General features: G+C 42.7%; 2 protein-coding genes across 2 annotated transcripts in view; one reads left to right on the top strand and one right to left on the bottom strand.

Moving 5' to 3' along the window:
• frem3 (Fras1 related extracellular matrix 3) overlaps positions 1–11,101 on the top strand; it is a 31,215-nt gene extending 20,114 nt beyond the window's left edge. The window contains exons 7-24 of the mRNA XM_085409640.1: positions 1,799–1,948; positions 2,035–2,244; positions 2,640–2,837; positions 2,937–3,101; positions 3,476–3,658; positions 3,751–3,881; positions 5,757–5,915; positions 6,045–6,348; positions 6,429–6,560; positions 6,660–6,991; positions 7,599–7,791; positions 7,882–7,986; positions 8,298–8,425; positions 8,516–8,650; positions 8,735–8,861; positions 8,956–9,143; positions 9,242–9,388; positions 10,130–11,101. Coding sequence (XP_085265766.1) covers positions 1,799–1,948; positions 2,035–2,244; positions 2,640–2,837; positions 2,937–3,101; positions 3,476–3,658; positions 3,751–3,881; positions 5,757–5,915; positions 6,045–6,348; positions 6,429–6,560; positions 6,660–6,991; positions 7,599–7,791; positions 7,882–7,986; positions 8,298–8,425; positions 8,516–8,650; positions 8,735–8,861; positions 8,956–9,143; positions 9,242–9,388; positions 10,130–10,687 — 3,545 coding nt within the window. The 3' untranslated portion in view covers positions 10,688–11,101. The remainder of the gene's footprint in view (positions 1–1,798; positions 1,949–2,034; positions 2,245–2,639; positions 2,838–2,936; positions 3,102–3,475; positions 3,659–3,750; positions 3,882–5,756; positions 5,916–6,044; positions 6,349–6,428; positions 6,561–6,659; positions 6,992–7,598; positions 7,792–7,881; positions 7,987–8,297; positions 8,426–8,515; positions 8,651–8,734; positions 8,862–8,955; positions 9,144–9,241; positions 9,389–10,129) is intronic.
• Positions 11,102–11,665: 564 nt separating this feature from the next.
• On the bottom strand, positions 11,666–22,134 carry smarca5 (SNF2 related chromatin remodeling ATPase 5). Its single transcript, XM_085409641.1, has 24 exons — positions 21,891–22,134; positions 20,785–20,913; positions 20,532–20,698; positions 20,331–20,431; positions 18,289–18,389; positions 17,990–18,169; positions 17,334–17,489; positions 17,101–17,232; positions 16,912–16,980; positions 16,713–16,822; positions 16,367–16,593; positions 16,091–16,212; positions 15,829–15,981; positions 15,584–15,716; positions 15,287–15,435; positions 15,074–15,196; positions 14,866–14,973; positions 13,736–13,849; positions 13,524–13,646; positions 13,280–13,412; positions 13,070–13,188; positions 12,507–12,719; positions 12,271–12,381; positions 11,666–12,162 (listed from the first exon to the last, which is right to left on the bottom strand). The coding sequence occupies exons 1-24, from the start codon at positions 21,960–21,962 to the stop codon at positions 12,097–12,099; spliced, it is 3,111 nt and encodes a 1,036-aa protein (XP_085265767.1). The 5' UTR covers positions 21,963–22,134; the 3' UTR covers positions 11,666–12,096.
• Positions 22,135–22,306: the final 172 nt, after the last annotated feature.

Consider the following 22,306-nt stretch of genomic DNA (forward strand, 5'->3'; position numbering starts at 1 on the left):
ACCTGGATGCTGCGCCTGCATCAGCGGCTCGACAGTATGGCTGTGTTTATGCTACAGTTATCCACTATACTCAGCCTGTCTGGGCGTCAGATACAAGATAACAGCAGACAGGTGCTGAGTGGGGAAAAGGCGACCTCTGTGAATGTTATGCTACACTGTAGCCCGACAGATCAAAGGACTTTAAATCTCACCGTGCTCCGCGGGCGACCCTCACCGGCATTTAGGAAGGCCCAGGGGGAAACAGAGGGCACCCCTTTGTATGAAGGGACCAAAAGGCAGGTGGTGGAGGGGGGGTGGGGGGAGGCTATTATGCAGGGAATCCAAATGACTGGCATGTTTTCCAGCACTATGTGGTCTGTATCTCTAAGGAGTCTCAACATATTAGCTTGAGAAAGAATCACAACATTCATTAGAGCCTCTTGTACTTTCTTTTCTGAATCATTGATGACAGATTTATTTTCCTTTCTCACATTTACCCCGTCTCTCGCGCCTTTCGCCCGTTTCTCGCACTTGCTTGGAGTTTAATTGATCTTTATATAAATATAACCATTGTGCATTCCCAGACACGTGAAGAGACAAGAGAAGAGTCTTTATTGTAAACCTCTATTGTGATCCTTCTTCTTCTTCTTGGTGGGTCCTGAAGTACCACCGCGCCACAAATCTGCTTCAGCGCCTGTAATGTGTGCGTCTCTGTTAAACAATCAGCCCTGCCTGAGTAAACTTGTGGTTTGGGACCTTGCCAACGACGAGCCTCTATTGTTACTGTTTGTCTGGATCTTCCTCCCACTGATCTTAAGGTTGCCATGTTGGCACTCACTTCACCCTCTCACCCTTATTTTGGTGCTAAATAGAAGCCGGAAGGCGCTGAATGCATCCCAGCAACCATTCCCTCAGCTTCAGTTGTCTCTCGCAGCATACATCGACTTCTAAGTAAACTTTAAGAGCAGATCTGCCGTTTCTCCTCAAGTAGTAATTACTGAGAGGGAAATTATTGAGACATCTGACATTCACTCATAGTGTCCCGAAATGGTTAACAGATACAGTGATAGATTTTTATTGACTTTTGTTACATATCAGCTCTGAAAAGATGAACCTCTATATCTCCACGTCTATCTATAGGTCAGATCTCTAAGAGCGCTGGCCGGACGCAGTGTGTTGAAAACCTGCTTTATACACAAGTGAAGAGAGATGAATGTGTTCCAGCGGTCTGAATTCTTGCCCTCTGTCTTTACAAAGGAGACGGTTGCCTCTCTGTCTCTGCCACCACCCCCCTCCCCTCCTTTACCATGCTTCTTATCAGCTTCTCTGTCATCAGACTCCAGGAACGTCCCTTCGCTTACCCATCATTGCCTGTGCACATACAAGCACACAGCTTATTCATCAGGTGTACCCTCAACCCTTTGGCGTTGAGTTCAGAGAGAGCTGTCGGGATTTAGATAAGTGGGGGAGGAAGGTTGAGGCAGGATAAGATGGATGACAGCTCTCTTCCTGTGCTGAGTAAAAAATGGGGGCATTTTGCTCAGCTATTCACTTCAATCTGTCCCTGAACCTGAACTACAAAACATGTAGTCTAAATATCCTCACAAATTAACTGCCAACATCCAAATGTCTGGGCTTATGCTGTGCCACAAAAAGATCTTTGTTTTAAGAGCCTGTAGAGAAAACACAGATTACTTCCTTCACTTTATGCGGTTTTGGAAACTACTTTGTCAGAATATTTCCATTAAGAAAATACTGACCGCTGATCATGGCTCAATTATTTACTAATTTCCCTTCCTAATATTCCCAACTCTCACAGAGCCTTCACTGTACTTCGGTGAGCCTGAGTATATCGTGGATGAGAGCTCAGGCTATGTCGAGGTAAAGGTTTGGAGGACAGGCACTGACCTGTCCAAAACCGCTACCGTCACCATCCGCTCCAGGAAAAGCGACCCCGTTTCTGCTGAAGGTAAAAATCAGACGTTTGACAGAATCCACAGCACTCAATCGCATTAAATAACACCATCATTTAATGGCTTCTTCTCTGTCTGCCAGCTGGACAGGACTACGTTGGCATTAGCCGCAACCTGGACTTTGCTCCAGGGGTGACAATGCAGACTTTTAGAGTAACCATCCTGGATGACTTGGGCCAGCCGGAACTAGAGGGACCCGAGACCTTTGACCTTGTGTTGCGGATGCCCATGAATGCGGTGCTAGGAGAACCAAGCAAGACGACCATCACCATCAATGATACTGTCACTGACTGTGAGTATCAGGTTTAGAAATCAAACCAAAGTACGGATTTATAAATCTGCACTCATAATCTTTTCAGAAGATATTCTATATTCATATTACTTATAAAAAAGTTCATTATCAGTAAATAAACAATGACTTAATGGCTACTCTGGCGCACTGTTATGTAGCTTTAAGGACAAATAAAGACTTTCTGAATACTTTTCATGTAAGATGTCATATGCTGGCTCTTAACTATTATACATATGTACATTATGAAGCATTTATTAAATGGTTTTACACATAAATTGTAGGACAAAAAATATCAGATCGCTTTAAAAAAATATGGATTCTTCATAGCATGAAACACTATCTTCTTTTAAATTTGTGAAGACTTTCTTGTAATTGATTGCTTGTTGGCTTCTCAGTGCCTAAGGTTCAGTTTAAGGAAGGAAGCTACAAGGTGGATGAGTCTGATGGGGAGGTAACAGCCACAGTGTACCGCAGTGGAGACATCAGCCTCAGATCCACTGCACGCTGTTACACTCGCCAAGGCTCTGCTCAGGTCATGATGGACTATAACGAAAGGCCCAATACTGATGCATCAGTCATCACCTTTCTGCCAGGTGACACCCTCCCACCCAAACTAATCTTTCATGTATCATTTGAGGTGTATTTATACATATATATAATATTTATTCTCTGTACCCTAATTTTCTCCCCAGGTGAGAGTGAAAAGCCATGTGTGGTTACCCTGGTAGACGACTCCATCCATGAGGAGGATGAGGAATTCCGCTTGGTGCTGGGAACTCCTAAGAGCAAGTCTCCTTACGGAGCCTCTATCGGGGAGCAGAAGGAAGCACTGGTCACTATCACAGATGAGAAAGACAGTACGTGTTTTCTGGAACTAAATATATTGCAAATAATAAAACAACATTTGCACAAGTGGGAAAAAATGTATCAAATATCTTGGCTGAGGAAAAAAAAGATACCCCTGGCCCAAGCCAAAGAGTGTGTATTTGTACTAAGTTAGCTAAAACTGATGTAAATAACTACAATAGAATAGCTCAATTATTTTGCTGCGTCTCATAACATCTGCTAACAACAGAACACGAGAATCTCAGTACCTTTGCCTTTTTTAACACTTATTCCCATAAACCACATTGTTATTTGGTAAAATCTGAGTTCAAATCAAAGATGTTCAAAAGAAAAAAAATATGTTCATTTAAATGTTTATAGTACGTGAATACAATTTTTCTTCCAGAGCCGATCATCCGTTTCTCTGAGATCAAGTATAGTGTGCGTGAGCCCCAGGTGAAAGGCGAAGTGGCCACAGTGAAGATTCCTATTCTTCGTTTTGGTGACACTTCAAAGGTTTCAGTAGTGAGGGTGCACACAAAGGATGGGTCTGCAACCTCTGGAGAAGATTATAACCCGATGTCAGAGGGTGAGAACCTGGTTTTAGCAGCTACACAGTGACTAAGTAACTTGCATGCTGCCTCCTGATATGACTGCACACGTCACTGTTTGTGTTTTAAGATGTGGCGTTCAAGGAGGGCGAGAAGGAACACTTTGTGGAGATTGAGGTCCTGTATGACGGTCAGAGAGAGATGAGAGAGGCCTTCACTGTGCACATGAAGCCTGATGACAATATGGTGGCTGAAATACAGGTGAGACGACGGCCACGTGGGATGCACGAGCAGATGCGCATAAACAAATATAAACCCAGAAGAAGGTTGTGTATGTGCGGGGTACAGTACTGCAGATCTACACAGGAGCCCTGTCATGTCAGCCTGTGTTAAAATAAGCAGGCAGCAGCTGGCAATGCTGTCAGCACGCCTAACCACAGATATATAAAAAGCAGGAATGAGATGCTGAGGGGAATGTCCCAGCAGGGCCAAACAGAAGACAAACCTATAAACAGAATGGCGACATTCTGCCCATATACTCTACAGCAGGCATGTACAGCTCACGTGACAGAAATAGGTGATTACAGTACAATTTGTGTGTTGAAATTACACTGTATCATTTAAAATGACAATGTTTTATTTCGGTGAAATTAAACTAATCTCGAGGGCTGCACGGCAGATATTATAATAGCAATGTTTTGAATTCACAACTAATTTGTTTATCAAGAGTTGATTGATAAACATGTTTAGGAGCAAATCAAAATCCATTGTGGCATAACTATTAATCTCCAGCACCCAGTGTGTTTGCAGTATTACTCAGAGTGTATTTCTTTGTGAACAGTGCATTGAAAAGACAATTTTGTGAAAACAGATGAAAATTTCTTCGGGCTGGCTTCATTCAGATACACTCCTCAGATATTTTAACAAATACACCCGTTCAACTGCTTTCTAACACAAATATCTAATCAGCCAATCACGTGGCAGCAACTCAATGCATTTAGGCATTTAGACATGGTCAAGACAAACTGCTGAAGTTTACACCGACCATCAGAAAAAGGATGAAATTTGATTTAAATGGTTGTTGGTGCCAGATGAGCTGGTCTGAGTATTTCGGAAACTGAAGAGCATCTTAGGTATGCAGAAGACCACACCAGGTGCCACTCCCGTTGGCTAAAAACAGGAAAGTAAGACTACAATTCATATAGACTCTCTTGAATGAGTGTAATGAGGACCCAAATGCAGACACAAAGGCAGACGAAGGGTTAAACAGAAAGCGAGCCCTTCGAGGCGTTGGAACAGATACAAAAGAAAATGAAAACCCAAAACATAAACGGGAATCTACACTGGGAATAGCAATAGGGAAACTGGAGCACAGAACAGGGATACACAATGGAGGACATCCAGGGACAGGAATTTAAAAGATACATGATTGGAACATAACAGATGTTCTGACAAGGGAGACTGACACTGTATACACACAGGAGGGTGATTAGTGGTGGAGACACATGGGAACACAGCTGGACTAAATACATCTAATGACAAGGGGAAGTGAAACAGAACTTAATACACACAGGGAAAGACTCACAATAAAACAGAAAACACACACAGAGACACACAAACTTGTACACGAGAGAGAGACATGACAGAGCTGAGAGAGAGGGAGAACGAGAGAGAATGACATGGAGAGGACTTACAGATGAGACCAAGACAACCTAAAAAGGGAACTGACTAAACATGTAACTAATAACTAGAAATACAAATGATTAAACACACATAGGGAAAGTTGCAAAGGACTAGGTGAAGAAGAATTGCAGTATAACTGCATCATTCGATTTGCTAGGTGTACCTAATAAGGTGTCCAGTGACTGTACACCAAATTGTGGTAATGACTAATCACACTGCGTTGTTTTGAACCAAAGCATTCAATGAGATAAATATGTTACTTCTAAACCTTTGCCACACTAGATTATGAGTTAGAGTATGTGCTTTTTACACATGCATACACATTAATGATACCCATAATCTAATAGTCTAAATGGCAGCGCTATAGGCTTATTTAAAGTGTTGGGTAGTTGTTTAGGATGACAGCCAGTTGACTCTGCGTTTTCTGAAACAATATGTTTCTCTGTTTCCCAGATGAACAAGGCCATTGTTTACATTGAGGAGATGGACAGTGTGGCAGATGTTACTTTCCCTGCCATCCCCCAAGTGGTTTCCCTTCTCATGTATGACGACACATCTAAAATGAAAGACAGACCCTACCCACCCAATGGATACCCTGTTGTTTGTGTGACGGTGAGTGAGACGCTGCTTTATTTACTCTAATATAAAATCAAACAAAGCACTTTTTCAGTAGTAATTATTATATAAAACATATTGGTAATGCTGTTTTTAAAAATGTAAGGTTTATCATATTGTTTCTAGGCCTGCAACCCTAAATATCATGACTTTGATAAAACGGGTTCCATCTGTGCCGCGGAGAACATCAACGACACGCTCACTCAGTACCGCTGGCTCATCAGCGCTCCCACCGGATCAGATGGAGTAACCAGCCCCATGAGGGAAGTGGACACTAACACTTTCTTCACCAACACCAAGTCCATCACCTTGGATTCAATCTACTTCCAAGCCGGCTCTAGGGTTCAGTGTGCAGCAAGGGCTTTCAATGCCAACGGAGATGCTGGCCTGGAGCTCGTCAGTTCTATAGTTGTGATCAGCAAAGAGGAGGGTAAGAAGAAGCCAGCAGAGATTTACAGACAAAATACTGGATGTAGAATTATCTGGTTTAGCTGACCCTACCTTTTGCAGGTATGTGTCAGCCTCGTATCCCGGGTACTGTTGGAGCTGAACCTTTCTCTGCAAAGATTCGCTACACGGGTCCAGATGATCCAGACTTTCCCAACCTCATCAAACTGACAGTCCACATGCCTCACATGGACGGTAAGTGGCAAATTTTGTTGCAAATCTCAATATATGCCCTTATATAGCCAATGTGTGTGACAAAAAAAAAAAAAAAACAATCTTTTGCCCGTTCATCAGGAATGCTGCCAGTGATCTCCACAAGACCTCTGTCCAACTTTGAGCTTACCCTGAGCCCGGATGGCACACGTGTGGGCAACCATCGCTGCTCCAATTTGCTGGACTTCAATGAGATCCAAACCGGCTACGGCTTCATCACAGACGCAACAAAGAACCCTGAAATAATTGGGGAGACATCGCCCTATCAATACAGCGTTGTCATGCGTTCAGCCAACTCTCTGCGCTTTTACAGGAATCTCAACTTAGAGGCCTGCCTCTGGGAGTTCACCAGCTACTATGACATGTCAGAGCTGCTGAACGACTGTGGAGGATCCATCGGAACCGATGGACAGGTAGGAAAAAAAGTTAAATAAGTGAAGACGGTAAAATGTGTTTTAAAATCACCACATTTTACTCAGTCTGAATATTTTTTTTAAGTTTGTAACATTTACAGGAGGGCCAGGATCCAAGGTTTTCCAGCAGAAAGCTATATAGTAACATTATGAATGAGATATTGTGATTCAACTGGTATTAGCTGAATTGCCTGGTGAGCCTGTCTCTAGCTAGCTTGCTAGCAGTACCCCATAAAGTTGATTGTGTTCATCTGGAGGTCGCGTTATTCATCCAAGTGACCGGCTGACTAGAGGTTTCTCCAACCTTATAAATGATACAGCTGCATGACTGAAGCTCGGGCTGTTAGCTCAGTTTTGTTAGCCAGTGGTGTTAGTTTTGGTCATTATTGCAACTGTAGCATTTGTAAGGTTGGAGAAACCTGCAGCCAGCTGAGATTGAAGAAGTCACTTGGATGAGGGACAAAAAGTGTGTTTCACTGAAAAAGTCCAGATGAGCAGAATCAACTTCCTGGGATTTTCTTACCTGGATGATTAAAGACACTCACTAGCATTAGTTCCCAAAGAAATAGGTATTATTCACGACGGTGCCTTTTCCCTGCCCATTTAGGTGCTGAACCTGGTCCAGTCTTATGTCACCCTGCGTGTTCCTCTCTTTGTGTCTTACGTCTTCCACTCTCCGGTGGCTGTCGGAGGCTGGCAGCACTTTGACCTGCAATCAGAGCTCAAGCTCACCTTTGTGTATGACACAGCTATTCTGTGGCAGGATGGCATTGGCAGCCCACCTGAAGCTGAACTACAAGGTATCTTCATAGCCAACGCTGTTAGTCTTTACTGAGGAAAAATGTAAATTGGTGACGCTCATTGGAAAACGTTCCCCTCTGTACTCGTAGGAGCCATGTACCCCACCAGTATGCGTATAAATGAGGAGGGCCGTCTCGTTGTCAACTTCAAGACCGAGGCACGCTTCAGGGGGCAGTTTGTCATGTCTCATCCAGGTATGCATGTACAGTGTACACACCCTAAACCCATCTTGTGGGGTCATTCTGTACAAGCCGCCTCCGATTACCCTGTGGTCCACATCCTGTCGTTATCTATTTATGGAGTTCCACCTCAGGGGTCTTCCTGTTTGAAAGACCCAGAGGTCATTCAGCAAATGTCAAAATGACCCAACAGCGTTTACTTTTAGGCCGCAAGTAGCACAGGCAGTGTGAAAGGTCACTCTATAAATAAGTAGACACTGTTACTAGCTTAGGTTGGGCAAATTGCATTTGTGAAGATTTATGACTGTATACATGTTTGTTTTCAGGAACCAGCGTGTCATCTATGGTGATATGTGCTGACCACTCTGGGCTGACGTTCACTCTAGCCCTGGTCAGGACTGAGCCTACATACAACCAGCCCATGCAGCAGTGGAGCTTTGTCTCTGATTTTGCTGTGAGTCATTTAACTGTGAAAGCATCCTTCAACTGGTAAAGAAATAGCAAACCAAACAGCCCCATTCCTCAATGTCTGTCCAACCTCTAGGTACGAGACTACTCCGGGACTTATACAGTGAAGCTGGTCCCCTGCATTGCATCACCCAATGGGGAGTTCAGCATCCCTCCTGTCTGCCACCCAAGGGAGCCGCTTACTTTTGATATGGACATTCGCTTCCAGCAGGTTAGAGCTGATCGCTCTTAAAGGCTTTTTCAGTGTGTTGTATTTACACTATTTATTGCCTTTTTAATGATCCTTGCTCGGCAGGTGAGTGACCCGGTGGCAGCCGAGTTCAGCCTCAACACACAAATGTTCCTGCTGTCCAAGAAAGAGCTGTGGTTGTCCGATGGCTCCATGGGATTTGGAGAAGGAACCGATGCTGCTTTTTCAGAAGGTACTACACTGCTGCCATCTAGTGGTGTTAAGTAACATCACAGTGGGAAACCATGACCCACAGGGAATGTCACGTCATCTGTACTTCAATTCAGGCTCCATGATTTATGGCCGTGTGATGGTGGATCCAGTCCAGAACCTGGGTGACTCCTTCTCCTGCAGCATTGAGAAAGTCTTCCTCTGCACCGGAATGGATGGTTACGTTCCCAAATACAACCCCACTAACAAAGAGTATGGCTGCCTGGCAGACGCACCCTCTCTACTGCACAGATTCAAGATCCTGGTATGATGCAATAGATCACAAAGTATGATTGGATACTGTGGAAGTGAAAAAAGTAGATGGGGTTTCTGATTTTTCTGTGTGTGTGTGCCGTTCTGCAGGACAAAGCCCAGCCAGAGACTCAAGCTACATCATTTGGTGACGTTTCTTTTAAGGCCACACTGGCGCAGGACACACCAGGAGCTCTGTCTTTGATCAGACAGCCAGGCACTGACGGCTTCACACTGTCTTCCTCTCCACTTTTTCAGGTCTGCATTATTCTCAGATACAATATGTTCATATATGGAGGCCCAAAACTGAAGAAACAAAAAAACCATAAATAAATGAATAATTTAAGTAAATATGGTGAAAAACATAGACATGCTTTTCCATGTTGATCCTTTGAATGACAGCACCCTCATGTTAAAGTAGAAATTGATCAAAATTGATAAAAATCAATAAATACACATAACGTAATAATACAAAACTGAATTTTAAGTGGTAATGATAATAAATATGGGAATTAATGCAAAAGCGATGGAATAAACTAGCACGGCCTGCAATATTTTTTCAAATTCTTCTTTTCAAAGTCTTTGTTTCGCATTTATCAAACAAAATTCAATCAAAGACACAAGCTTTGGTTACCATAAAGCTACAAGCAACATATGTTAAATGCGAAGGGTGAAACGAATTTAAATGGAAATATAAATGTTTTTAAAAATATTTTGATATTAATGATCGCTGTATGTGTGACAATGTTTGTGCAAAGTATTGTTGCGACTGGCCCACCCGGTAAGAACGAGGTAGGATACTTACAGACATATGTGCGTACATATGCTACAAATATTATAGTAGGATTAATGGTTGTACATTTAATGATAAAATACTTTATTTATTATTATTATTATTAAATATTTTTTGTTTGTTTTTTAAATTTGGCACTTCTGGTCCTCCGTAGTTGTTTTGCACAGGCCCAGACTTAAAGAGAATTACACATCTTGTGCTTTCAGGTGGCTGCTGGTCGAGAATGGTTCATCCACACCATCTACACTGTCCGCTCCAGAGAAAATGCCAACCGCAACATTGGCAAGCGCAGCGTAGAGTACCTCCATCACAGCATCTTCTCTGTTGAGCAACCCCGCTCCTCCACCCGCCACCGCCGTGCCGCCCCCTCTTTCTCCGCTCCTGCTGTAGCCCAAGACATCGGTATCGAAAATAATCGGGGCACCAACATCCAGCACATCGCCCTGGACCGAAGAGACCGCATTGTGGTCAGCCAGCGCCAGCCTTGGCTCCCTAATCGTGACAGTTTCTTAGAGCGCCCCCTGCTGGAGAGTTCAGGCAGAGAGCCGAGTGATACTTCCACTATACCTTTGCTGGTGGGCGTCGCAGGCCTGATCCTCCTCACCTGCCTCATTGCCACCGTCGTCATTCTCCTGCTCCGGCGCAAGAAGCGTGAAAAGAAGAGCCAGTACCCTCCTTACGCCACCTCCTCTTCTTCAGCCTACAACGGCTACAGTCACAGCCCAGCAGGCATGTGGGGTGGCTCAGACAGCTCAGAGGTGTAAATGTGGGCCCGGCTCCAGTTCAAACATCTGTCCCCTATTAAAGGGACTTTGATAAGTCTCCTCCACCAATGTGCCTTCGATGCCAAACTTGTGTAGCACTGAAAAGAGCCCAGAACAGTCTGTGGACAGCAAAGGATGTCAGTACTAGGGGCCCACAGGCAGTGAATGCACCAGAATAATGAGGCTTGCTGATCTCTGATAATTGTTTGTCTTTAATTTACTGTACGTTCGTGCCTTTATTACAACCTATGCAGGATCATGGATATAAGTAGAAGCCCCTCAGAATATATCTGTTTCATTTAGGTTCCAAGTTGTAAAATATCGCTCTTTATCCAGTGTTTGCAAATGCATGTAATGTAACTCGTGAGTAAATGGCATCCTTGTTTAAATCTCATAAAAGCAAATTATTTTCTATTCAGTCTTTTTTTTTTGTTAATTGCTGTATTTCACCATGTTCATTATGTTTTTTTAGTGGAGAACAAAAAGGACTGAATGTTAGTCAAAACTGAGCTTAATGAATGATGTGATTCTTTTTCCTTCTATAAGAAGCCTGCAATACTACTACTGAGAAGAGTACTACTGTGGTGTCACTGAAAGGGATTGTAAATGTTATTTTAGTCTTTTGAAAATGCAGAAATCCACTTTTTTTTTTTACATTTTCTAGATAAATGTGGCTAAAATCAGATGCACACCTATCCGTGTACATATCAATGTAGGACTATGGGTAAAAGGAAAAAAAGTATTACTACACCCTGGTGAAACTTGAAAAAAGAAAAATCTGTCTGGTTTGTTGATCAAGGCCTGAAAACAAGTGCAGTATAAAAACTATACTTTTTCCTTCTACAAGTGACAGCATATTTTAATGTGCCAACTATTAGTAGACTTTTATGGCTTATTAACTTTGTGAAAATTTTCCAAATACTGGATGTATGTAAACTTAAACTGCCAAACTGAAAAGAAATATTTTATGAACGTGTCATTTATCAGCTTTTTTGTTTTTTTTTTAAAAAAAGGGGGGAGATTTATTTGCGATGCTCAAAAAGACATTTTCTACAATATAAGATACAAGAACAGATGTTTTCTTAAAAATAAAAAAGGGTACATATTGTTTGTTTCAAGCAATGGAATGTGGTACAACCAACAGGCATAAATACACATATTTCAATTAAGTACTAGTAAAAAATAAGGACTAGCAAACAAAATCTAACCCAGCACAGCTGCAGTGTTTAGGTAAGTGACAACAAGGCAGGCTTGTAAAGAAACACTTCCTAGAACCTAAAACAACCATATCAGTCCGTCAGGGATTTTACACAGTACATTATCACAGCCTGCAAACAAACACAGACACTAGGACTAATGATAGCTGGCTGCCGTCTTTAATTCTGTTAATGCGGGTTTTTCCAGCAGCTTCACAACTTGAGCTTTTTCCTTCGTCCTCGACCGTCTGGAGTTCCCTCTGACTTTCGTTTCTGCGCCTGGGAGGGAAAAAATGGATTAAAAAAATAATAATAAAAGGATGTTGTCCTTAATAGACAGCTTAAAATAGTTTGAATTGTTTATTATGGGATGAATTTGTAGCTTACCGAGCCGGTCTTTGGGCCCCGTTTCTTCTTTTCCGCCTTCTCCCTCTCCTCCAGCTCCATGTTCTCTCTCTCTATCAGGGTGATCAGGGTGTTGCATCGCCTCTGGAGCTCCTACACGATAAATGGGGGGAGAAAATAAAAATTGCATTTTTAATTATTAAAACAATTTTTAAAAAATGTTTAAATAACAGAAGGAAAAAAAACTGAGAAATAAGAGTGAAGTAATCCAAACTCACCATTGCAGTCCTAGATTTGAGGAACCAGTCGAAGCGGAACTGTGGTGAGTTGCGGATGCACTGGCGGAGCTCGTCGTACACGCTCTCCTTATCAAAGCCAAGCTTGTGAAGCATACAGATGAGGAAGCGGTCTTCCTCCTCTGTGTAGTTCTTGCCTTTGTTAGTCCCGTAGGAGATACGGAGCTGATGGAAAGGAGCCTTGTAGCGGCCAATCTAAAGGAGGATTTGAGAAACACATTGAAGGATAAACACAATGCTGAATGAGAAATCTACTCAGCAACTTGCACTACAAAAAGAATCTTTTTTGGGGTTTTTTAGAAAACATACTATATGATACGGGGCCGATGGCGCGATATGGCAGCCTGGCTTCTGTCAGTCTGCCCCAGGGCAGCTGTGGCTACAACTGTAGCTGCCTCCACCACAGTGTGTGTGAATGTGACAGTGAATGAATAGTGGAATGGTAAAGCGCTTTGAGTGTCTAGAAAAGCGCTATATAAATGCAATCCATCATTATTATCATTATTATTATTATTATTATTATTTCAAAGTTGACTGACTGCTACCTTTGAGTCCAGTGCTTTCTTGATGCTGATCCTCCTCTGAATCCTGGCCTCTCCTCTTTCTATCTGAGCCATGATCTTTTCAATATCCTGCAACTCATTGCAGCGCTCCCAGAATACAGCTGCAGGAAAGGACACGAACATGAAGTCACACAATAAATCAATTTAAATATCTGGGTTTGCTTTCGACAGAAGAAAAAAAAAATCCATTACCAGAATATTCCATGACTTCCTCCGGAGTTTTCCCCTCAACCTCTCTGGCAATGTTCTCAATATCATCTCTCCCCCACTTCTCGTTTGCTTTGATGAATTGGTTGAAGTCACGTTTGTTCCAAATAGTAAATCCCTGCGACAAGCGTACAGTTGATCCGTTAATGCACAATTTAGAGAAATATGCAAACATTTCATTTCCTGTATATCAGCCACTGGCTGCAAGTCAACAAGAAAAATAATCCACCTGTTGCAGAAGGGTTTCCTTCTCTTCCAGTTCCTCCTCTGTGAGGGCCTCGGCCTCATCGATCTTAGCCTGCTCCTCCTTCTGGACCTGAGCAGAGTTTGGTATGTCTGGATTGCGAGGAACCTTAAGAGACAAAGCCACAGATCCAGTTAGAGTCTTCTCAAAAGACAACAAAATTTGGACAAATAGGAATGTGTCTGATCTCTTTGAACCTTATATCCAATGGTCTTTCTGTAGAAGAGAATTTCCTTTTCTAGAAGCTCAAAAAGACGTGGAGGGAAGAACTGGAAGTCCTGCACATTTGGCTGCTTAGGCGGACGAGGAGCCTGGCAAAAAAAAAAAAAAAAAAAGGCAATCCAAAATAAGTAATAGGGACATGCACAACTAGTCACCTAATCATCGCTATTGTCACTAGTCTGTACCAAACGTATTCATTCAGTCTAACTGATTTACAATTGATACTCAATGCAGTAAATCAGCGGTCCCCAACCCCCGGGCCTCGGACCGGTCCGTGAGTCGTTTGGTACCGGGCCGCGAGAGTTGAGGCTCAGGTGTGAAATGTATAGTTTTCAGGGTTTTATCGGTTTTCAGCGTTATTTTGTTATTATCGTTTACTCTGTTTTCCTTGGTCTTTTCACGTGTGTTATGAATAAATTTTCTTTTTTCGGTACAGGTACTAGTTTTATTTTGTTGTATTTATCCGCGACACCTTAAAGGCCGGTCCATGAAAATATTGTCGGGCATAAACCGGTCCCTGGCGCAAAGGTTGGGGACCGCTGCAGTAAATGGTTGTTTCCTAAATGTTATGCCGCCACCTGCCACCAGTTGGCGCATCACTGCTGAGAAACGCCATTAATCTAGGCCTGATTGTTTTAGTAATAGTATAATTGTTAGTTTTTCGTGTTAGTTCTTTAAAAAGGTGAAAGACTGAGATCACAGATAAAACAATGTTTTGTAATAACATGTTTTCATATCATATTTAACATCAGTTTATTATACGTGTTTTTCTTAGTTGCCTGTTTGGAGAATACAATGCAATGTCCATAATGCACAATGTAAGGTGGCACACAGTTAAGCGACATGATTCATTATTGAAGAATGTGATTAATGGTATCACATGGTTTTCTTTACAAGGCTTTTGACATTGTATATTAAACGGTTAACAAATTTAACTTAATAACTGAATGTTTCTTAGTTTTACACTAGTTCACTGGACTAATTTGAGTTTTTCCTTGTTTAGTCATCAAAGAACTTAGTCAAACCCCCAATAAATAAACATTAAACATCCTGATGCTTTAATAGATTCTGTCTGTATGATGTTTGTACAGTGATGGTTTCCTACCTTTGGTGCTTTGGGCTCACTGACTCGCAGAGCTTCTCTGAAGTAGGCATCCACCGCGTAATTGGCTTTCCTTTCTCTCTTGGGCGGCTCGATCCAGTTTGTAATGACCTGAACGGAAAAATGAAAATCACAAGCTAAGGATTTAAGTCTTTTCCCAAAAGAAAGGCAGTCCCAGATTATAAATACCGATGCTGGCCAACCTATTTACCTTCTTCTTCTCTCTGTAGTCCTCTCCTTCGAAGGTGTACACGCTGGTGTTCTCCGTGTCCATGGTGAAGTTTCTCAAAGAGCTCTCGCCCAGCGATGACATTCTCTCCTTCATCTCCATAGTCTGGTACACAATCATTTCAAAGTGTTTGATTTTTTAAATTCACACAATAACTTTCGATTGATGCTTTTCAGCTAATGCAACCAGACTCACCTTCCTTTCACCTCTCTCCAGGATGGCATCGATGTCATCATCTGTGATCTCGCTCTCTTTGGAAGCAAACACATGTGTGGCACCGTGGCGGATGATGGAGAGCATCTCATCCTTACCCAGTTTGTTTGCACTCGGATCCACAAGTCTCCCTATTTTCAAAAAATAAATAAAATAAAGTTTAGTTTATTTCGCAATTTCCAACAAGTACCACTATGTGAACTTCATATTTTATTTCTTAGCAGCATGCAGGACACTAAAACAAGTTTAAACAGGCTGACTTTAAGTGAGATGAGTTACCTTGCTGGATGACGATCGAGTCCAGGCGCAGTTTCATCTCGGCCCTCTCCACAATCCTCTCCTCCACTGTGTTTTCAGTGATGAAACGGAAAACTCGGACCTGCTTCTGCTGACCAATCCTGTGAGCTCGGTCCTAAGCAGATGAAAAAAAACAAGCAAACAAAAAAGTCAGGTAATCTGACCGAAACAATCAAGTTCATTGGTTACACTCATGCTCAGGTAGATCATCATATTAGACTACTAACCATGGCCTGAAGATCGACTTGAGGGTTCCAGTCTGAGTCGTAGAGGATGACTACATCTGCTGTTGCCAGGTTAATACCCAGACCTCCAGCCCTGGTGCTCAACATAAAGATGAACTTTGAGCTGTTGGGCTCATTGAAAACATTGATGGAGATCTGTAAATACACAAACACGTGAAAATTAAGTGCTTTTATAGTCACACTCTCAATACCAAACACTCAGGAATTGCTTTTGGTTATGGAAGATGACAAATCCACATCTCACCTGTCTCTCCTCGTGTGGAGTTTGCCCATCCAGGCGACAGTAACCGTAGTTCCTCCACATGCAGTAGTCCTCCAAGATGTCCAGCATCCTGGTCATCTGACTGAAGATGAGCACACGTGAACCTACAAAACAGGGATGTGGAGACGTTAAGAGACGTAATTAAAACAATTTTGCAATTCTACCAGCATTTAAAAATGTATATGCAAACGGGAGCATGAGCCCTCCCGCCAGTAATAAAGAGATAACTAAAATACTGAACAAAAAGAATCCACACACCCTGCTCTTTTAGCTTGGGCAGCAGCTTGTCTAGCACCACCATCTTGCCGCTGTTCACCGCCAGGTGGATGTCTGTTGTGTACGGTGGGCCGGGCTCAGCCCCATCAAACAGGTAAGGATGGTTGCAGCATTTTCTCAGCTGCATGAGAACGTTCAGCAGACGCATCTTGTCCATTTTACCCGCCGAGTTCAGAATGTCGATGTCCTTCATCAGAATCTTTGTGTACCTGACGGGTAGTAGCACACAACAACTTAAGTTCAGCATCCACAAATACAGCAGGGGAAAAACACAAAAACAGCTCAGGTCTTGTTTTATAGCAAGTCCATTTTAACTGGGGATGCTTACCACTCCCGCTGCATCTTACTCAGGCCAACATAAATCTTGATCTCCTTCTTGGGGAGCAGAGTTTTCTCCACGTCTGCTTTGATACGACGAAGCAAGAAAGGACGCAGCACCTACACGCAGGGAGCGCATTAACCCAACTGAAATATAACACACCTTACAACGTACAGCAGCGTGCTGGATAGTCGCATTAAATACATACAGTGTGAAGACGTTCAACCAACTTTTGATCACCCAGGCAGTTATTTGTGTCAAACCAGGAATCAAAGTCCTGAGAAAAAAAGAAGAGAAATTAAATTGGCACCTTAATACAGAAACACCTCTTCTCTAAAGCGTTTTCAAGACTTCTTCTATAAACTACTGATTTTGTGGTTTTCTATAGAAATCCTACTTCTGATGAGTTGAAGACATCAGGCAGCAGGAAGTTCAGGAGAGCCCACAGCTCATGGAGGTTGTTTTGCAGGGGTGTTCCAGTCAACAGCAAACGATTGGTGGTCTTAAATTCACGCACAATTTCTGATAACTATGGAGAAGCAAAGAAAACCTTAGCGATCTGACCATCTCACAGTACTAAAGGTTAGGTGGCTGACATGTGTAACTATTTTGTTTCAGCAGCTGTCTGACCTTTGACTTCTCGTTCTTGATCCTGTGAGCCTCATCAATGACCAGGTATCTCCAGTTGAATTTTTTGAACACCGCCTTTTCAATGATGAGCATCTCGTAGGATGTCACGCACACATCCCACTCTCCAGGAAGCAGCACATCTCGGATCAGGGCAGTCTGTCATTGAAGCAGAAAACTGTTTTTACCACCAGAGTTCTACAGATTAATCTCATAAATATGTGTCTACAATACATAAAAAAATAATAATTTTAAACCAGAACAATACATGAGTGTTGTCGGTTACACAATCGTTTCCTGTGTCACAAACAACAAACAATAAATTATTATTCAAAAATAGATGTTATTACCTGTTATTTTAGCAATCTAAATTGCAGTCATAAAAACCAACTACTAAGAGCCTACCTCCCACAACGTATGGCATAAGGACTTTTTAAAGACTGAATTAAGACATTAAACAACAATTAAGGCCTTATTGTTTAGATTGCAGTATTTAACACCTTTTAAAACTTTTTTAAATGCCTGTGGGAGTCAAAAAACAAAAACAAAAAAAACAAAACAATATGGAGTCCACCAAATAGAACTGGTGAAGGACAACCAAAGCATCTGAAAAAATGCTTTGATTTTCACACCATTGATACATTTTTGACACAGCTTACCCGCTCATCTCTGTCTCCGATCAGGCAGACAGCACGAAGGGAAGGCACCCATCTCTTGAACTCATTCATCCAGTTGTAGAGGGTGGACTTGGGAACCAGCACCATGTGAGGACCAGGGATGTTTCTGTAGTGCTTCATATAACCCAGCAGTGCAATAGTTTGGAGAGTCTTACCCAATCCCTGACAATAAGAAAAGAAAACATGAATGAAGAAAAAACAAAAAAACAAAACATTATGACACGATAAAAATATCTGTAATTTAACTCCATGAATAAGTAGAAACGTGAAAAAGTGCTGACCATTTCATCGGCGAGGATACCATTGATTCCATTCTCGTACAAAGAAATGAGCCAGTTCAGACCACGGACCTGATAGTCCCTCATCTTCCCTGTTTTCACATCTACATTACAGACAAGAAAACAAAATTCTGTAAGAATTGTTTTAATTTTGTTTTGCCTAATAAAAACTCCCACCACTAGGGGGAGTGCTTCTGCTGCCTCTTATTGGGGCAGTAATAGATCAACAAGTGCAAGTCAAGTGAAATTTGCTTAGGAAGGCTCCTAACTGAGTGAAGTGACACAGATGAGCTGGCTGAATTCTGCTAAGTACAAAGACAATGTGCTTCAGTGCTTCCTTTATTGGCTGTATCAGGATCAGCCACATACAGTGGGGCAAAAAAGTATTTAGTCAGCCACCGATTGTGCAAGTTCCCCCACCTAAAATGATGACAGAGGTCAGTAATTTGCACCAGAGGTACACTTCAACTGTGAGAGACAGAATGTGAAAAAAAAATCCATGAATCCACATGGTAGGATTTGTAAAGAATTTATTCGTAAATCAGGGTGGAAAATAAGTATTTGGTCAATAACAAAAATACAACTCAATACTTTGTAACATAACCTTTCTTGGCAATAACAGAGGTCAAACGTTTACTATAGGTCTTTACCAGGTTTGCACACACTGTAGCTGGTATTTTGGCCCATTCCTCCATGCAGATCTTCTCGAGAGCAGTGATGTTTTGGGGCTGTCGCCGAGCAACATGGACTTTCAACTCCCGCCACAGATTTTCTATGGGGTTGAGGTCTGGAGACTGGCTAGGCCACTCCAGGACTTTCAAATGCTTCTTACGGAGCCACTCCTTTGTTGCTCGGGCGGTGTGTTTTGGATCATTGTCATGTTGGAAGACCCAGCCTCGTTTCATCTTCAAAGTTCTCACTGATGGAAGGAGGTTTTGGCTCAAAATCTCACGATACATGGCCCCATTCATTCTGTCCTTAACACGGATCAGTTGTCCTGTCCCCTTGGCAGAAAAACAGCCCCATAGCATGATGTTTCCACCCCCATGCTTCACAGTAGGTACGGTGTTCTTGGGATGCAACTCAGTATTCTTCTTCCTCCAAACACGACGAGTTGAGTTTATACCAAAAAGTTCTACTTTGGTTTCATCTGACCACATGACATTCTCCCAATCCTCTGCTGTATCATCCATGTGCTCTCTGGCAAACTTCAGACGGGCCTGGACATGCACTGGCTTCAGCAGCGGAACACGTCTGGCACTGCGGGATTTGATTCCCTGCCGTTGTAGTGTGTTACTGATGGTGACCTTTGTTACTTTGGTCCCAGCTCTCTGCAGGTCATTCACCAGGTCCCCCCGTGTGGTTCTGGGATCTTTGCTCACCGTTCTCATGATCATTTTGACCCCACGGGATGAGATCTTGCGTGGAGCCCCAGATCGAGGAAGATTATCAGTGGTCTTGTATGTCTTCCATTTTCTGATGATTGCTCCCACAGTTGATTTTTTCACACCAAGCTGCTTGCCTATTGTAGATTCACTCTTCCCAGTCTGGTGCAGGTCTACAATACTTTTCCTGGTGTCCTTCGAAAGCTCTTTGGTCTTGGCCATGGCGGAGTTTGGAGTCTGACTGTTTGAGGCTGTGGACAGGTGTCTTTTATACAGATGATGAGTTCAAACAGGTGCCATTCATACAGGTAACGAGTGGGGGACAGAAAAGCTTCTTACAGAAGACGTTACAGGTCTGTGAGAGCCAGAGATCTTCCTTGTTTGAGGTGACCAAATACTTATTTTCCACCCTGATTTACGAATAAATTCTTTACAAATCCTACCATGTGGATTCATGGATTTTTTTTTCACATTCTGTCTCTCACAGTTGAAGTGTACCTCTGGTGCAAATTGCTGACCTCTGTCATCATTTTAAGTGGGGGAACTTGCACAATCGGTGGCTGACTAAATACTTTTTTGCCCCACTGTATATAACATATTTGTTATTTGCTCATGCTCAGCGTGTGCTTTGAGTCCCCATAAAAACAGGTCTTTACTTACAGGAGGGAGACTCGTCAAAGCGAGTGCACACATTTGTGGTCTTTGTGCTCTCATTAAGAAGCTCTTCATCCTCTTCTTGTTCCGTGCGACGGTGGCGGTTGCTTTTAAAAAAATAATAAAAGACACAGCGTTATAAATCACAATGGGAGAAAACTTTCTAAATGGAGGAAAAGAAACTGTTCTGTAGGGATAGATACTCACTCTCCAGCTGAAAGCAAATTCTGTTTCTCGTCCTTCTTGATACGAGGACGTCCCGGTTTCATCTTGAGCGGTGAGGTGGGGGTCTTCTGTGCAGCTGGTTGGATGAAATGAGCAAACAGCTCTGTTTGCTTCAGCAGATACTCAAATCTGTTGGTCCGGTCTGTTTGCTGCATTACACAGAAAGAAAGTCCCATTCATCTTCCGACCCAGGAGTACAGTGGTGAGCCATGTAATGATGGAAGAGAGGACTTACCACTTTCTCCTCATAACCTGGAGTAGAGTCTTTAGTTTTGGAGGAAGATGAGGAGGAGGAGGCATCTTGTCCATCAGCACCTGCATCTGAAGAGGACTCTTTTCCAGCATCTGAAGAGTCAGACTTCTCCTAAGGGAGTGTATGGTGAAAACAAACCAGTCTTAGTGGATGTCGTCCTTATGTTTACAACAACAACAACAACAACTGATAGGAAGAGATGAGCTCACTGGCTCAAAAACAAGCCAAAGGGCAAACCAAAATTTCAAGGTGCATCGGTATTCACATTTGCAGAAAACAGGGCATGTATTGACTGAAATACCGTCAGTTCTTCTTCTAATCATATACTGTCACGGGAAGGTACTTTTGATAGCACATTTGCGTCACAGAATAAATCAGTCTCTTTTACCCCTCTGCTATCAGACGTGCTGAGAAGTACCAGTAAATTTGTGAATTTAAATCTCTATTAAAAGAAGATGAGGTGATAATGATAAGACTTTTTGTGGAGAAAATGCTTCCAATACAAAGCAAGGACGGTGTTTTGGAATTTCAGCTTTCTTTATGTGGGATTTTTATATTGATAGAAGTTTCAAATCATTTTTTGGCCGAGTTGTACGCAGCCAGCGAAGCAGCATCCTTCCCCGGTCACAACAGCCATTGCTACGCGGTCTGCTCCGAAAACAAAGGGGCAGACGGTACAGCTGAGAGGACTGCTTCTGCCCCCCCAATTTGTTTTCACGGGGTTTTCTAAAAGCCGACTCACTGTTATAAGCGTCCCACTGAGTGAACCAGGTCTGAGAGCAAGCATAGAACAAGTAAGGACTTCTGGAGCGATACGAGACAGGCAGCTAGCGGGGCTAAGCTAGTAGAGTGGGCGCTCATGAAAACGGCTGGCCTCGCTGCTGCGCTGGTGGATCTGGCTGTTGTCTTCGGGAGCTAATGGTAGCGTCGCTGCTAGCTAACTGACAAACTGAAAGTTTCACACAGTTGATTTCGAAAAATGCCTGAACAAGAGATGGACCTTTTCAGAGTTATACATTCGTGTGTCGGCTTTGTGAGAAACGAAGTCAGCGTCGAAAGGATATAATTCCCATTTTGAAACATCTTACCTCCGCTCCTCCGGCGTCTTCAACTTCAGCCTGCTCTTCCCGCTGTTCCACGCAGTTTGCGCTTTCGGACATTTTTGTCGATTTTCCTTTTCCGTTCAGGTATATCGTTTGTTATTAGGTGACTTGTGTGATCCCGTTTAAGAGCCGTTGAGAATTTTCGGAACTTCCTCTAGGTAAATAAGGACAATCCTGTTGTTTTTAATGAAAGACACACCGGTTGGTCGCAGGCAGCACGTTCGCGCTAGCAAGATTTTTCTCGCGCACCCGCGTTCACATAGTTACCGGGTCTGAGCGCGCTATCGCGAGATTTTATTATGCTGCCTTCGCAGACTGTCGAAAGTATTTGTTTTTGTTATGGCTCATATGACAGCTTCCAGTCATCTCAAAGGTTACTATAGTTAACTAAATCTAAACTA

This window comes from Rhamphochromis longiceps, linkage group LG6, assembly GCF_057381845.1.
Source record: "Rhamphochromis longiceps isolate RC_006_pf linkage group LG6, R_longiceps_female_GT1.1, whole genome shotgun sequence".
Taxonomy (NCBI): domain Eukaryota; kingdom Metazoa; phylum Chordata; class Actinopteri; order Cichliformes; family Cichlidae; genus Rhamphochromis; species Rhamphochromis longiceps.